The sequence below is a fragment of the Ranitomeya imitator genome, chromosome 9 (genome assembly GCF_032444005.1).
Source record: "Ranitomeya imitator isolate aRanImi1 chromosome 9, aRanImi1.pri, whole genome shotgun sequence".
Classification (NCBI taxonomy): Eukaryota; Metazoa; Chordata; class Amphibia; order Anura; family Dendrobatidae; genus Ranitomeya; species Ranitomeya imitator.
The window spans coordinates 87,864,766-87,882,565 of NC_091290.1; the positions used below are offsets into that span (position 1 = coordinate 87,864,766).

At 44.2% G+C, this 17,800-nt stretch overlaps 1 protein-coding gene across 4 annotated transcripts in view; it reads left to right on the top strand.

Annotated features, from left to right (window-relative positions):
• The window catches only part of TCP11L1 (t-complex 11 like 1), a 142,327-nt gene that overhangs the window by 62,820 nt on the left and 61,707 nt on the right, over positions 1-17,800 (top strand). For all 4 annotated transcript variants that reach the window (XR_011315241.1, XR_011315242.1, XM_069739281.1 and 1 more), the window contains exon 4: positions 16,790-16,910. Coding sequence is in view for 2 of the 4 variants with exons in the window: in XM_069739281.1 (XP_069595382.1) it covers positions 16,790-16,910 (121 nt within the window). In the remaining 2 variants the exon portion in view is untranslated. The remainder of the gene's footprint in view (positions 1-16,789; positions 16,911-17,800) is intronic.

Genomic DNA, 17,800 nt, shown 5'->3' on the forward strand with positions numbered 1-17,800 from the left:
GCCACAATTTGGGTGCACATACAGACATCAGTGACCTTTCTATACATGATTACACCATCCATGACAGTTCCAGTTCACCTTTCACCACCACAGTACTACAGGCTCCTTCTCCCTCCCCCTCTCCATCTTCCACTATCTCACACATTTCTTTTTTATCAATAGTTCCAACGAGACCCATCTTAAACACGAACCCCCAAATATTGACCAATACGAGCAAAGTGAAAATGAAAAATTCTCATCCTCCACCGAACATACAACAGAATCGAATCACACATTTTTTCCAAAAATTGCCAACACAAATGGGCAAAAAATGAAAAAGAGAGCAAGAGGGACAAGAGGCAGAGGCCTCACAAAGAAATCAAAAACATCTAAAAAGTTCAAAACATTTAGAAAGCCACATGAATTAAAAAATATCAGAAAATAGGAATAAGTGTGATAAATCTACAGTATTGGTAGATCAGAATAAAATAAGTACAGGGATTAATGAGGAAATAAAAAGTATTCCAACAGTAACAATTTTTAATCTCTGATCACTTGTTATCACCCACTGAAATAGGCATCCTAACGAAAGGGTTACATTTTTGTCCATCACAAAACACTAATGATTTTGAGTTATTTTTGGACTTAAATAGATTCACAAGAAAATTAACCCTATTGAGGCATTTCATAATTAAAGAAAGAAATGCCACAGTACAAACGGATACGAAACTAGTTGATAAAAATATAGATATTTTGGAAACCGAGACCACAAGTGCTAGCAACTACCTACATAAAGAAGTAGTGCCTGTCTCTTCGTTTTATCCGGCCCACCATAGGGGGCATTGTCTAAAGACATTTTTTCATCTTGTTTCAGAAGAAAAATAGTCTTAGTTCTAATGAGGAACAGAAAGCATTTGGCAAGAATAAAAGGATAAAAACAAAAAATAATAATAAAAAACCATAATGTTTACAAAGAGAACATCACACAACAGGAAAAAAATGCATTGAATTCCTTGAAAAACAACACAGAGATTGTGATAAGACAGGCAGATAAGGAAGGAGGGGGTAGTGATTCAGAATAGGTCTGATTACTTGAAAGAAGCCTATAACATCCTATCTGATACTAAATATTATGAAATTCTAAAAAATGATCCTTCAGCCAATTTTAGTAAGGAATATCATGGTTTTATAAACAAAGCCCATAAAGAGAATATAATAAATAAAAAAGAAAAGAAGTTTTTGACCGACAATACACCAACAATAGTACATTTTTATCATCTTCCAAAGATGTATAAAAATTCCACTAATCGCCCTGGTCGCCCGATTATTTCTGGAATCGATTCCTTAACAAGTTCATTATCGCATTACATTGATTTATTTCTTCAAGAAATTGTGACTACCCTTCCTTCATATTTGAAAGACTCTGCACAACTGATTGAGGAATGTAGGAATATAAAATGGCAGGAGAATTACAGCTTTATCACACTGGATGTAAATTCATTGTACTCCAACATTGATCACACACTTGGTATCAGATCAGTAGATCATTATTTATCATTAATATCAGGATTGCGGAAGGAACAAAAATATTTTTGTTGGAAGGGTTGAAATTCATATTAACACACAACATCTTTGAGTTTCAGGGTAAACTCTATTTGCAGTGCCTCGGTACAGCGATGGGGACTCGGGTAGCGCCAAGTTTCACAAATCTCTTTATGGGGCATTTCGAGTCCTCATCGCTGTTATATGCATCTGAATACAAAGAAAAAATATTATACCGTACATATATAGATGATTTGATCATTTTCTGGGCCGGGACAGAGGAAGAAGCCTGTAAATTAATAGATTCTCTTAATAGCAATAACTGGGGCATCTCCTTTACGTCATGCATCAGAAGGGACAAGTACAGTATTCTAAAAATATTTTACAAATATATTTTATTTTTTTATTTTGAGAAAATAATCACATTTTTATTAACATTTTTTCACTGGAAGTGGATGCATTCGAAAAATCTGTAGGTGCTTAGCGCCACATTTGCTTGGAGTTTATTTTTCCTTTGGGTAAGAATACAAGGAGAGAAGAGCAGAAAATACACTGTTGTAGGTGTTTTCTATAGGCCACCTGGACAGACTGAAGATATAGATCAGTGGTCCCCAACTCCAGGCCTCGAGGGCCGCCAACAGTGCAGGTTTTCAGGATTTTCTTAGTATTGCACGGGGTTGGAATCATCACCTGTGCAGATTATCACATTACCACCGATGCAATACTAAAGAAATCCTGAAAACCTGCACTGTTGGTGGCCCTCGAGGCCTGGAGTTGGGGACCCCTGATATAGATGAACTCTTTTTACATCAGATGTCTGTTCTAAAAAAAAGTTTGACATATTGATCATGGGAGATTTTCACTATCCAAATGTTTGTTGGAAATCTCAGGCAAAAGTAATGTGTCCAGAAAATTATTTTCTTCTTTTAGTTTCAAAAGGTAGAAGAGAGAACAGGATGATCTGCAAACTTGTACCTAATTCTTGGCAATAAGGAGGAAATGGTTGAGGAAGTAAAGGTGGCTGGAAATGTAGGCGGCAGCGATCATGCTATCCTCGAATTTTTGATTACAAGAGGAGGAAGACCAGAGAGGACTCAGACTTTAAGGTTGGACATCAGAGAGGCAGATTTTAATGGACTCCGAAAGAGGGTAGGAAAGATCCAATGGTTGGATGTTCTAAAGGACAGAAATGTCCAAGAAGGATGGGAGATTTTGCTAAATGAAATTCTCATGGCACAATCAGTAACAATCCTGAAAAGAAGGAAAAATTGGAAGCATTTGAATAGACTAGGATGGATGAACACAGAAATTAAGCACTTGTGAAAAAAGGAAAAAAGAAATGTACATTAAATGGAAAGAGGGGAAATGCAGGGCAAGTGTTAGAACAGCTAAAGCCAGTAATTAAGTGAGGCTTGCAAAGGAGGCCAAAAGCAATAAAAAAGGATTTGGGGAGTATGTCAAAATCAAAAGAAAAGTCAAAGCTGCAATATGATTTTTACAGGAGGAAAACGGTGAAGTTGTCAAAAATGTTGAGAAGGCCGAAATTTTAAATTCCTATTTTCCCTTCACTCATGACAACACACCTGAGACAGGGCTCCGCCCAGCAAGGACAGAAAGCCTACTGAAATAAGCAGCACTACCTCCCCCCACGTACCAGTTGGTTTCCTGTCCTTGATGTGAACTTCATGCTGAAATCCATGGTTGAAGGGAAAAAAGCTTTCCCAGTCCTGTCCCGGTGTCAAAAGAACAGGCTGCGTACCAGTAGCGCTGGCCTTAAGGTGGCTGGAAGCGCTGTCCAAGGGTCCCACACTGGAACTTGGTGTACGTGCAGGCGCCGGCGGCACAGACATTTTAGAAGTCTGCCTCGGACCGCTGCGCCGTCCTCACCCTGCTGCTTTTCTCATGCCCACTCTCCGCTGGTCAGCACGATGATGTGGCCTGGAGGCACATCCGGCATGCACTGCTGACGTCACGGGTGCGAGGCACGATGGATATTGACGTACTCCTGTGATGTTAGGGGTGCACCTGAAGAAGATGGCACCACCCTACGTGTCGCCGGCAGGGACACTCATGACAGAGTTCAGGCCAACTTTCGCGAGCTGGGGGGAATCATCAGAACCGGAAGAGACGCACAAGATGGCGTTGGCTCACCCTTCTTAAGGGAAGAGCAGAGGGCAGAAAGCTGCTTGGGCTCCAGTGCGGTGGTTGGTTAACATGGACCCAGGCAACCACCAGCAGCAGCCACCAGCAATTTGCCATCATCGTGGACACAGGAGAGGCAGCCGTTCAAGTGGTAGGAGCGGAGAAACTGGGCATCTCAAGACTCCTCGGTGTCCAGAGAGGATATACTACATGTTCCACAACAGCCTATGAATCTGGTACTCTTAGGTGACAGTGGGTGGTGAGTGATCTTCGTGAATGTCACCATTTGTTAATAGGCTCCTTATTGTTTGTTTAAATCACTAGGAGAGGCCAAGGAAAGCTAGCGCTAAGAACAGGAACAGGGAAAATGCGAAGTGCAAAAACCCACTAGCAGTGGATTGGCAGAAGAACGTCTGCTCCGTATGCATCCACAGGACCATTAGTGAGGAAACCCCTGACTTTGCAGCAAGCCTTCGGTCTATTATTAGATCTGAAGTGGAGGGCTCCCTAAAAACCCTATTAAAGAAAGGGAAGAAAAGATTTAGGGAAGTTTCTTCAAAGTCTGACTCCTCTCCATGGCTATCAGAAAAACAATATTATAGCAAGTCCTCATCCTCCTCGGACAGTAATATAGGGGGCAGACCGTGTTTTTTCCAGTGGATGACAAGAATAAGCTGCTTAAGGCCGTTAGAACAACAATGGACCTGAAGCTGGAGAAGACATCTAAATCTCTTGAGGATGTGATCTTTGGGGGGTTAAAGAAGACGAAATGCACCTTTCCGGTCAATAAGATCCAGGCACTCTTTAACAGAGAGAGGAGGAGACTGGAGATATCCTTTTGAGGAAAACATTCAGAGCTATGGGACAAGTTCTCTAGGATTGATGGTGTAGTATTCAGATCATCAGAGGTCAGCACTACCCTTTGAAGATTCAGGGACCCGTTGGATAAGAAGCGGACATTTATCTGAGACACATTTGGGAAGCGACAGCAGGAGGTCTTAAACTGGCAATCGCCTGTCTTGTACCGCATGGGCCCTTATGGTTTGGTTACAACAGCTGGAGGAACAGTTCAAGAGCAAGACCTCAAGGGAAAAGATTTTGTCCAACCTGCCTCTGTTGCACGCAGCCCCAGCATTCCTAGCGGACACATCAACCTAGCTAGCGGCTAGGTCTGCTGTTCTGTCTAATGCAGCAAGACCGGCCTTGTGGCTCAAAGGCTGTCTTGGAGATTTACAATTGAAGAGTGAGTTGTGCTCCATACCTGGTGATGGCCAATTTTTGTTTAGGAAAACGTTGGACGTCATCCTAGAATAGGCCGGTGATGAGAAAAATATATTTTCCGGTTTCTCAGGAGAGTCGAGGAACACTTTCCTTTGGAGGAAGAAACTTAGTAGGGGACATCCTCCGGGCGAAAAAAGGAAGTAGGGCATGTCCTAGGTGAGATTTCAGGCAAACAAAAAGGAAGGGGATTTTATTCCCCCCTCTTTTTGATATAAAAAAAAGCCAAATGGCTCAGGACCATCATCAATCTAGAGCAGCGGTTCTCAACCTGGGGGTCGCGACCCCGAGGGGGGTCGAACGACCAAACCACAGGGGTCGCCACCTCTCTCACCTCCCCATCCACCTTCTCAGTGGCGTAGGAAGGGGGGTGCGGGCCGCCCCGGGCGGCACACTGCGGGGGGCGGGTCGGCCGGCGCTGCAGAAGGAGGAGAAAAAAAAAACCGTGGGCCCTTTAAGTACTCGGGCGCCCGCCCCCTTCCCCCGGTGCCAGCGCTAATACTCACCTCTCCTGGTTCCTGCGGCTGCGCGGTAGCTGCAGCCAGCGTCTTCAGCGCCCTCTGACTCTGCGATGTCTCAGGGCAGAGGGTGCGATGACGTCATCACTGCGCGCTCTGCCTCTCTGTCCTGAGCGTTGCAGAGCCGAAGAGACGCTGACTGCACCGGACCTGCACTGGGAACGGGAGAGGTGAGGATTTTACTTTTTTTTTTTTTTTTTCTTTATGTCTGTCTGGGGGCAATGCTGGAGACCCTGGGGCAGATTTCTGGACAGACTGGGGCAGATTTCTGGACAGACTGGGGCAGATTTCTGGGCACACTGGGCAATGCTGGACACTGGGGCAGATTTCTGGACAGACTGGGGCAGATTTCTGGACACACTGGGCAATGCTGGACACTGGGGCAGATTTCTGGACAGACTGGGGCAGATTTCTGGACAGACGGGCAGATTTCTGGACACACTGGGCAATGCTGGACACTGGGGCAGATTTCTGGACACTGGGGCAATGCTGGACACTGGGGCAGATTGCTGGACACGCTGGGGCAATGCTGGACACAGGGGCAGATTGCTGGACACACTGGCGGCAATGCTGGACACACTGGGGCAATGCTGGAGACCCTGGGGCAGATTGCTGGGCACACTGGGGGCAGAGTGCTGGACACACTGGGCAATGCTGGAGACCCTGGGGCAGATTTCTGGACAGACTGGGGCAGATTTCTGGACAGACTGGGGCAGATTTCTGGACAGACTGGGGCAGATTTCTGGACACACTGGGCAATGCTGGACACTGGGGCAGATTTCTGAACAGACTGGGGTAGATTTCTGGACAGACGGGCAGATTTCTGGACACACTGGGCAATGCTGGACACTGGGGCAGATTTCTGGACACTGGGGCAATGCTGGACACTGGGGCAATTTGCTGGACACGCTGGGGCAATGCTGGACACTGGGGCAAATTGCTGGACACACTGGCGGCAATGCTGGACACACTGGGGCAATGCTGGACACACTGGGGCAATGCTGGACACACTGGGGCAATGCTGGAGACCCTGGGGCAGATTTCTGGACACACTGGGGCAATGCTGGACATACTGGGGCAGATTGCTGGACACACTGGGGGTAATATGCTGGACACACTGGGGCAGATTGCTGGACAACCTGGGGGTAATATGCTGGACACACTGGGGCAGATTGCTGGACACACTGGGGCAGATTGCTGGACACACTGGGGCAGATTGCTGGACACACTGGGGGCAGGACTTGAGGCATGGGCAGAATGTAGATACGGGGCATGATTGGAGACACGGGGCAGAATGAAAGACATGGAGCAGGATGGATACGATGGAGACTGATGGGGCAGGATGGGGAGATCATATGGGGTAGAATGGATACTCATGAGGGCAGGATGCGAGAACATATGGCTGGAGCCAGGAATGAGATAAACGGGGCCAGGGTGGGGAATATTATTACCATAGGGGCTAATTAAGGGATATTATTACTGCAGTGATGTATTTATTTTATTTTTTGAGTATACTGTTTTAAATGGGGGGCGGTCCTGTTACTGTGCAGAGTGACACTATATCGCCTTTTTTTCTTCGTGGTGTAATGTAGAAGTTGTTAAAAATTAAGTAATGTGTTCTACAAGCGGAGCTCGAGATAACTGTGTTATTTCCTGCAGAAACGAGTCCTGGCTAGAAGAAATGATGGCGGTCTGTGCTGGATGAAAGATGAAGGACTTCACCTAGAGACGTCACTGGTGAGTCAGTGTTACCTATACACTGACACTATACACTGTATACTATATAGAGGTTCTGTGTATAATGTCACCAGTGATCTCTGTATTACCTCTCTACACAGACACTGCATACTAAGTACAGATCTCCTGTGTATAATGGCACTTATGGTGATAGTATTGTGTTTTTTTTTATTACTGATCAGTATTGTAGTATTCAGTCACTATGTGGTGATAATATGTGGTCTGGAAATGGTGTTGTGGTATTTGTCCCTTGTATGTGCTATTTGGTCACCAAGTGGTGGTAATATGTGATCTGGTCATGGTGAGGCGGTATTTGTCCCTTGTATATAGTATTATTTGGTCCCTATGTGGTCTGGTCATGGTGTGGTGGTGTTTCTTCCTGTGTGATATTATTGGTCTTGGTATAGTGGTGCCGCAGCCTCCTCGAGTATATACGGTAATTGTTTTTGTGATTATTTATTATGTTTGATTTGTAGCAATGAGAATACAATACATAATGCATATCAGATATTTACATTCCGAATCATAACTAATAAAATTACAGTTTTAAAGTAGCCACCAAAATAATTTTTTGGGTTGGGGGTCACCGCAACATGAGGAACTGTATTGCGGGGTCACGGCATTAGAAAGGTTGAGAACCACTGATCTAGAGGGTCTCAATCGCTGGATAAAAAAAAAATCATACTTTCAAGATGGGTTCCGTGAATACGTCCATGAAACTTTTTCACCACAATTGTTTTATGGTGGTCTATTTAAAGGATGCTTACTGTCACATCCCAATCCAGTTCTGAACTCCGAACTAAAGGCCTTTTTCTTACATGAGAACAAAGTGGACAAAGTTGTGAACCTGACCTCAGCAGCCATAGAGCTTTGAAAGATATCCCTAAGGAAAGCTATGTCCCTGTTGGGAACCCTAACATCAGGGCAGACTTTCTAAGCCGCCACAAGCTGAAACAAGGTGAATGGGCCCTAAACTCGTCAGTGTTTCAGCAGATAGTCCATTCATGTTGTTGCCGAAGACAGATTTGTTTGCCGAAAGACATAACAGAAAGGTAAGAAGATTCTGTTCACTAGACCCAAAGGAAAACCTGTATGTGGTAAATTCCCTTCAGATTCCCTGGGACTTAAGGATTGCTTACGCGTTTCCTCCCATAGCGATGATTCCAGCAGTCGTGAAAAAGATCTAGGAGGATCAGGCAAAAGTGATATTGACTGCCCCCTTCTGGCCAAAAAGACCATGGTTTTCCCTACGTAGAGTAATCTCAATGTCAGATCCATGGATTTTGCCAGAAATCCCAGACCTTCTTTCTCAGGGGCCAGTGTTCTACACTCAAAGGACAATACTAAGTAACAAGGGTTTTTCTCCAGGAGTAGTTTCCACCTTGCTAAAAAGTAGAAAACCTATTACAATGAGAATTTACCGCAGGACGTGGAAAAAATTGCTGGAGCTTTTAAGGAAGCCATTAGGTCAAAAGACTCCAACCCAGGGGTGTCAAACTGCATTCCTCGAGGGCCGCAAACCATGCGTGTTTTCAAGATTTCATTAGCATTGCACAAGGTGCTGGAATCATTATGTAACATAGTAACATAGTAACATAGTTAGTAAGGCCGAAAAAAGACATTTGTCCATCCAGTTCAGCCTATATTCCATCATAATAAATCCCCAGATCTACGTCCTTCTACAGAACCTAATTGTATGATACAATATTGTTCTGCTCCAGGAAGACATCCAGGCCTCTCTTGAACCCCTCGACTGAGTTCGCCATCACCACCTCCTCAGGCAAGCAAGTCCAGATTCTCACTGCCCTAACAGTAAAGAATCCTCTTCTATGTTGGTGGAAAAACCTTCTCTCCTCCAGACGCAAAGAATGCCCCCTTGTGCCCGTCACCTTCCTTGGTATAAACAGATCCTCAGCGAGATATTTGTATTGTCCCCTTATATACTTATACATGGTTATTAGATCGCCCCTCAGTCGTCTTTTTTCTAGACTAAATAATCCTAATTTCGCTAATCTATCTGGGTATTGTAGTTCTCCCATCCCCTTTATTAATTTTGTTGCCCTCCTTTGTACTCTCTCTAGTTCCATTATATCCTTCCTGAGCACCGGTGCCCAAAACTGGACACAGTACTCCATGTGCGGTCTAACTAGGGATTTGTACAGAGGCAGTATAATGCTCTCATCATGTGTATCCAGACCTCTTTTAATGCACCCCATGATCCTGTTTGCCTTGGCAGCTGCTGCCTGGCACTGGCTGCTCCAGGTAAGTTTATCATTAACTAGGATCCCCAAGTCCTTCTCCCTGTCAGATTTACCCAGTGGTTTCCCATTCAGTGTGTAATGGTGACATTGATTCCTTCTTCCCATGTGTATAACCTTACATTTATCATGTGTGTGTAGGTGATTAAATTATCACCTGTGCAGTACAAGGAAATCCTGAAAACATGACCTGGTTGCAGCCCTCGAGGAATGCAGTTTGACACCCCTGCTCCAACCGGTCCGATACTAGAGTTCCTTCAGACTGGACTTGAACACTAGGGTTGACTACTAGTACCTTTAAGGTACAACTATCAGCTTTAGGGGCATTGTATAGTTGTATACTTGCGGCCAATCAATGGATATCAAGATTCATAAAATCCTGTGATAGGTCTAGGCCAGTCCCAATCCCGAGGGTCCCCCCAAGAAAACTGAAAAACTGATATTTAATGTATGTTACCTAAATTCGCCTACATCTAAATTTGCATTTTTTCTTATTTAACTTTTAATGGAACAGACAGGAAAACATATTGAAATGTATTGCACATATGTTCATGCCAAAATAATGTGGTCAACGATCACTAAATTCACAGTTGTTTAGTGCAGTCTGCTGGATGTATACACCAAGATGGCAAAAACCTGTAATCTGATGTATCCATAGTCTAAAATGAGCAAGATGTAGTGGAAAAAAAGGTTCTTTCGACTGTATTTTGTCAGATGTACGTTGTATCGTTTGTTTTTTTTTTTAGATGTACAAAAAGGAAGTTAATCTCTTTTATTAGCTTAAAAAAAGAATAAAAGACTTTATTTTTTCTCCATTATTCTCAATGGTAGATGTATTGAACCTTGCAGACGTAGGTTTTAATTAATCTAAAACATCTACAATTTCTAACCTATACCATTTAAAAGCAACTTGAGAAATTAAGCCTTACCTGTGATTAATAAGACGTAATGCTCTCATGTTCCCCATTGTCAGTGCTTAAATGACTAATCCGCCTATGAAGGACAGCTCTGAATCTCCCCAGCCTCATTCAGACTCCTGTGCATCACAGTCCATATGCGCACCATGATTGACCGTCATCCATGGATGCCTGAACGAGGCGTTATTCTGTGTGCCTTGTCCACAATGGCAAAGACAAGAGAATGTAGACTAAATACCATAGTGGAAATTCTGGTATCACTCAGTTCAAGACTTTCTCCAGCCTGCACATCTCTTGCACCTGCACAGCAGAGAACTGGAGCTGCGCAGGCTCAACATATGGATGACCTAGGAGGTGACAGACAGTCAGGAGGGCCGGTGATGAAGAAGGTGCTGACGTCCATCAGAGAGGACCAAGTTGATTAGCTTACGACACGGGATAGTTATAAAAAGTGTTTTCTCTGACGTGCAGGGGGCCGGACGCTTAACAGGTTGCTGTAGTGATTGTCAAGATGACTTAAAGGTGCTGTCTTGAGGGAAAACCTGGTGACAATTTCCCTTTATAAGTTGATTAATGGGGGATTTTTGTAATGATGTAAAAGATTTGGATATTGTTTTCTAATTTAGAAGATCGATGTGAATACTTTTCTGCCCAATGATGACATAAGTATTCTAGGAGTGATACCTTTATTGGCTAACCAGAAAATAATATGTTTGCAAGCTTTCAGAGTACAAAGGCTCCTTCTTCAGGCAAGATTGCAAATAGGTATAAATGTTAGTCCATACTCAATCAAATGAACACATTCAAGATAACATAAACACACAAAGGCCTCTCACCAGAAAAATTAGACAGGCCACATGAATGTAAAGTTCAATAACAATGAATTTTATTGGTATCAAAAAATAGAATAAAAAATCTCAAATTGTTATACACAAACCAATCATATTATAAAAAGAACCTCCGATCTAACCAAAGCAGGTCACATGTAAACATATCATAATACCTAAAGCGCCTATTTACGGCTGACCACTAAATGGTTAATTGCCCTAAAGCACAACGTTTGGTGATGGCAAAAATGTATGAGGAAATCACTATATAAAGTGCTATGTGCATGTATTCGGAGTAACCTAGCCTTAAGTCTTAGCTTTCTCAATGTCTCTGCAATGTTCTCTAATCTGGACCTTGAGTTCACGAGTAGTGAGGCCGATATAAATTTTACCACAGGGGCAGGTGGCATGGTAAATGACACCTCTGGTAGAACAGTTGATGTATTTTCTGATGTCAAATTTTTTTGAACCGTCAAAATTAATGCCCCTGTGGTAACATTTATATCGGCCTCACTACTCGTGACCTCAAGGTCCGGATTAGAGAACATTGCAGAGACATTGAGAAAGCTAAGACTAGTGAGGACGATTCCAGTTTAAAAACCCTACCCTGTCACTTCAAGATGTTTCATAATTGTAGTACTGTGGGTCTTGTGGTGAGGGGTATTGATTCGGTTTCCATGGGGGTACGAGGTGGCGATTTAAAGGGAACCTGTCACCTGAATTTGGCGGATCTGGTTTTGGGTCATATGGGCGGAGTTTTCGGGTGTTTGATTCACCCTTTCCTTACCCGCTGGCTGCATGCTGGCTGCAATATTGGATTGAAGTTCATTCTCTGTCCTCCATAGTACACGCCTGCACAAGGCAAGATTGCTTTGTGCAGGTGTGTACTATGGAGGACAGAGAATGAACTTCAATCCAATATTGCAGCCAGCATGCAGCCAGCGGGTAAGGAAAGGGTGAATCAAACACCCGAAAACTCCGCCCATATGACCCAAAACCAGTCCCGCCAAATTCAGGTGACAGAGTCCCTTTAAGTAAACTCCTAGCACAGATTGAAAGTCGCTGGATATATAGGTTGGGCACTATGGCCCCTCAGGGGTTGAATGAAAGCTTGGGCTTTGGGGCTTTTTTGTAGATATCTTTACATTCGTTTATCCGATATAGTTTTATGGGTTTTGGGTTTTTATTATATGTGTTCGTGTTGTCATGTGGTTAATTTATTATTCTGTTTTTATCTTATTAGTGTATCTCAGCCTTAAGGTACCTTCACACATAACGATATTGTTAACGATATCGTTGCTATTTGTGACGTAGCAACGATATCGTTAAGGAAATCGTTCTGTGTGACAGCAACCAACGATCAGGCCCCTGCTGGGAGATCGTTGGTCGCTGAATAAAGTCCAGAACTTTATTTCGTCGCTGGACTCCTGCTGACATCGCTGGATCGGCGTGTGTGACACCGATCCAGCGATGTCTTCACTGGTAACCAGGGTAAACATCGGGTAACTAAGCGCAGGGCCGCGCTTAGTAACCCGATGTTTACCCTGGTTACCATGCTAAAAGTAAAAAAAAACAAACACTACATACTTACCTAACGCTGTCTGTCCTCCAGCGCTGTGCTCTGCACTCCTCCTGTACTGGCTGTGAGCCGGAAAGCAGAGTGGTGACGTCACCGCTCTGCTTTCCGGCTCCCAGCCAGTACAGGAGGAGAGCAGAGAAGCAGAGCGCAGCGCTGGAGGACAGACAGCGGTAGGTAAGTATCTAGTGGTTGTTTTTTTTTACTTTTAGGATGGTAACCAGGGTAAACATCGGGTTACTAAGCGCGGCCCTGCGCTTAGTTACCCGATGTTTACCCTGGTTACCGGCATCGTTGGTCGCTGGAGAGCGGTCTGTGTGACAGCTCTCCAGCGACCAAACAGCGACGCTGCAGCGATCCGGATCGTTGTCGGTATCGCTGCAGCGTCGCTTAATGTGAAGGGGCCTTTATTGTGCATTTCAGCCATATCAATTCATCTACAACTATGTGCTTTTTGCATATGAAAGGTACAAGCCTATACTGCACAAGGGACTTTACAATGGATATTTATCTCCATACAGAAGGGATTTCATCCTCTACCTGGAACCATTGGCCAATTGGCTACATCTTCCTTATGGATTATGTGCAAATGTCTTTTAGCCTTATTGTTATTATGGACCGTCAAAAGTTTTTAATTAATTGTCACCTGTCACTACAAGTGTTTTTGTTTCATTGTTTTGTTATATAGCATTAGAAACACTTTTGTTATGTGTAACCACTCAGGCTGTTTGCCTGCTACCTCATCCCTGTAGTATGGTAGTCTACATGCACTAACACAGGTGGTGCGCATGCGCCTTGGTGTCTTAGCCGGACTCTCCTCCTGGCGGCAAGGATCTGTCTGGCGAACTCACTCGGTTCATCCGGGTCAGGTTGCGGACTTGGTCACCGCTGCCTGTTGGTGGATCCTTTCTGTCTGTGGCACCGACAGCGCATGCGCCGCTTATACCTGTTGCCACGCAACGTCCATTTGCTCGTCACTTCCGGCAGTAAGGCACGGGTTTTTCGTGTTACACACAACTGCCTATTTAGCAGCATTGGAGGTCGGCACTTTCGCTCATCGGGTATCGGCCCCTTGTTTATGTTATTTGGAATCACATTACACTGTGCACGTCCACATTTATATACGGCTTCCCTATTAGCTTTTTAAGTGCTTATATTTTATTGCGATTTAGTCACTTCCGGTAGTGCGCACTAGCTACATAAGTACGCTGGCAATTAGACATTGTTGCTCTGTATCTAGGCAACTGTCCCACGTGGGGCTAGTAACGTCATATTAGGCTCAACCTCCCATAATTGCAGTTAACTATCTGATTGGCTGGGATTCATTTATATACACTCCCATTTCCCCTCTGATTGCACGCCCCCGGAAGAAGAATTCATTCGAAACGCGCGTAGGGGATTCAGCAGGTCCCGTGTCTCTTTACTGTGGTAAATATGCTTTGAGGTCTCTCTTTATAGCTGCATAGTACCTGCCAATTTTAGGTGTTTTTTGAGGTAATTATTGCTGGGCACTTGTTACCATATTTTGGGAGCTTTTCCTTGGTATCAATTAGATTAGCCCTTTCTAATCCACATACCTTAAGGCTAGGTTACTCCGTATACATGCACATAGCACTTTATATACTGATTTCCTCATACATTTTTGCCATCACCAAACGTTGTGCTTTAGGGCAATTAACCATTTAGTGGTCAGCCGTAAATAGGCGCTTTAGGTATTATGATATGTTTACATGTGACCTGCTTTGGTTAGATCGGAGGTTCTTTTTATAATATGATTGGTTTGTGTATAACAATTTGAGATTTTTTATTCTATTTTTTATACCAATAAAATTCATTGTTATTGAACTTTACATTCATGTGGCCTGTCTAATTTTTCTGGTGGGAGGCCTTTGTGTGTTTAAGATTGCAAATAGATTAATAAGAAAAGAGCACAACATTTAAATGATACTACAGTAGGACATTTGTTCAGGGGGGTGGGAGGTGTGATAAGCCAAGGAAATCGAATTAGGCATTTTCTTACAAATGGAGAGGCAGTGGGAATAATGTTCTTAAGGTACCGTCACATTAAGTGACGCTGCAGCAATATAGGCAACGATGCCAATCGCTGCAGCGTCGCTGTTTCGTCGCTGTGTGGTCGCTGGAGAGCTGTCACACAGACAGCTCTCCAGCGACCAACGATGCCGAAGTCCCCTGGTAACCAGGGTAAACATCGGGTTACTAAGCGCAGGGCCGCGCTTAGTAACCCGATGTTTACCCTGGTTACCATTGTAAATGTAAAAAAAAACAAACAGTACATACTTACATTCCGGTGTCTGTCCCCCGGCGTCAGCTTCCCTGCATTGTGTCAGCGCCGGCCGGCCGTAAAGCAGAGCGGTGACGTCACCGCTGTGCTTTACGGCCGACCGGCGCTCACAGTCAGTGCGGGAAGCTGACGGTGAGGGGACAGACACCGGAATGTAAGTATGTACTGTTTGTTTGTTTTTTACATTTACAATGGTAACCAGGGTAAGGTTTACCCTGGTTACCAGTGAAGACATCGCTGAATCGGCGTCACACACGCAGATTCAGCGATGTCTGCGGGAGATCCAGCGACAAAATAAAGTTCTGGCCTTCTAGCTCCGACCAGCGATGTCACAGCAGGATCCAGATCGCTGCTGCGTGTCAAACACAACGATATCGCTATCCAGGATGCTGCAATGTCACGGATCGCTAGCGATATCGTTGTTAAGTTGTTCAGTGTGAAGGTACCTTTAGTTATTTGGAGTCCATCTGGTGACTCATAAATCTAGGTGTTAAATTGAGTCCTAATGTTAAAGAATTGAACATCTTCATCAGTTTGAATTCCCAAATTTTTCTTTCCCTGTCATCCTTTTAGTATTAAGACTTTAAAATCTACACACGCCTGTGGGAAAACATTTGTCTGGACCTGGACACAGTATGACAGATTTTAAAGTCTTAATACTAAAACGTCATTTTAAGATCTTTCTGTGGAAACTTCCTGAAGAAGAAGCCATGAGCATCAAAACGCGTTGAATAAACCACCCGAATATCATATAACTACATCTGGATCCATCATTTGTCGCAGCAGTGCAGATTTTATCCACATTCATCTATTAGGCTACATTCACATTTGCGTTGTTGTGTGTTGCGTTGGCGACGCAATGCACAACGCATGCAAAATGCATGCAAAAATGCATGGTTTTGTGACGCATGCGTCCATTTTTGGCTTGCTTTTGGACGCAAAAAAATGCGACTTGCTGCGTCCTCTGCGCCCTGACGCTTGCGCCAAAAATGATGCATGCGTCACAAAAGGCAAGACAACGCATGTCCATTCGCCCCCATGTTAAATATAGGGGCGCATGACGCATGCGTCGCCGCGGCTGCACCCGACGCAATGCTAATGTGAACGTAGCCTTATAACGGTTCTGAGAGGTCGCAGCGCGACCTGTGGATCTGCAGCAGCTGACAACAACACGTTTTTGGTTTGTACCACCAGGTGAGCAGTTCTCTTATAATTGATTGGAAACAATCTTGGGGATAAGACCCTATTTGCACTTTTTTTTGTCTCCTACCTTTCTATACTAACAATGAGAGCAAGTTAGCATGAAAACAGACGATGACCGCTGCCTCCTCGCAGACTCCTGGCAGGAGAGATTTACCGTGGCTGCAGAGCCTTGCAGATCTCCTTTCTTGAGCATTACAGTAGGGATTGGGCCCGGTCTGCCATCACCTCCTGTGATGTTTGCATGCAAGTGCATCCATCCACCTCTCGAGTCTCCCATTTTCCCCATAGTTTGTAAGCTTGCGAGCAGGGCCCTCATTCTTCTTGGTATCTGTTTTGATCTGTGTTTGTTATGCTGTAATGTGTATTGTCTGTACAAGTCCCCTCTAAAATGTAAAGTGCTGCGGAATCTGTTGGCGCTAAATAAATGAAATTATTATTTATTATTATTAAGTGCAGAAGCTTGTAGCCATGTCTATTGCTAAAACTAATATTTTTTATTTTTTCTTGTAGTCTAGAAAGAACAGTTCGGGATATTGTGCATAAAGCCTTCTGGGATTGCCTTGAGACTCAGTTCAGAGAACAACCACCAGTTTATGATCACGCCATTATATTACTAGGAGAAATTAAAGAGGTAATAGCAATGTCCCAGTCTGATAACTGTAAGGCTACGGTCACACATCCAATTCACAGAAAAAGACCAATGTTATTCTCAGATGTGATCTTATTTGCTCTTAGTTTTTTCTATCATCCATTTTTTTCTTTTTATACTAAAGCAGGTAGACTGGAGTTTGTTTTATCCCTTCATTTTTAACAATGGATCTGTTGGAAACGGGTGAAATTCTGATGGATCTCTGCAGCACAGAGCCGGTCGTCAGTGTGTCACCTGTGTCTCCCAGATTCACATAGACTTTAAAGGGAACCTGTCACCCCGAAAATCGCGGGTAAGGTAAGCCCACCGGTATCAGGGGCTTATCTACAGCATTTTGTAATGCTGTAGATAAGCCCCCAATGTTACCTGAAAGAGGTGAAAAAGACGTTAGATTATACTCACCCAGGGGCGGTCCCGCTGCTGGTCAGGTCGGATGGGTGTCTCTGGTCCGCTGCGGCGCCTCCCATCTTCATTCCAAGACGTCCTCTTCTGATCTTCAGCCACGGCTCCGGCGCAGGCGTACTTTGTCTGCCCTGTTGAGGGCAGAACAAAGTACTGCAGTGTGCAGGCGCCGGAAAGGTCAGAGAGTGAGTATAATCTAACGTCTTTTTCTCCTCTTTCAGGATACATCGGGGGCTTATCTACAGCATTGCAGAATGCTGTAGATAAGCCCCTGATGCCGGTGAGCTTACCTCACCCGCGATTTTCGGGGTGATAGGTTCCCTTTAATGCCCGAGTCTGATCCGCAAAGCGGCTGAGAATAGGACATGTTCTGCGTCTCCTGGACCAGAGTATGGATCCATTTTTAAAACTGATGTGTGTCAGGATTAATGAAATTCTGAGTCACATGATGTCCAAGACCAAGGACTTGC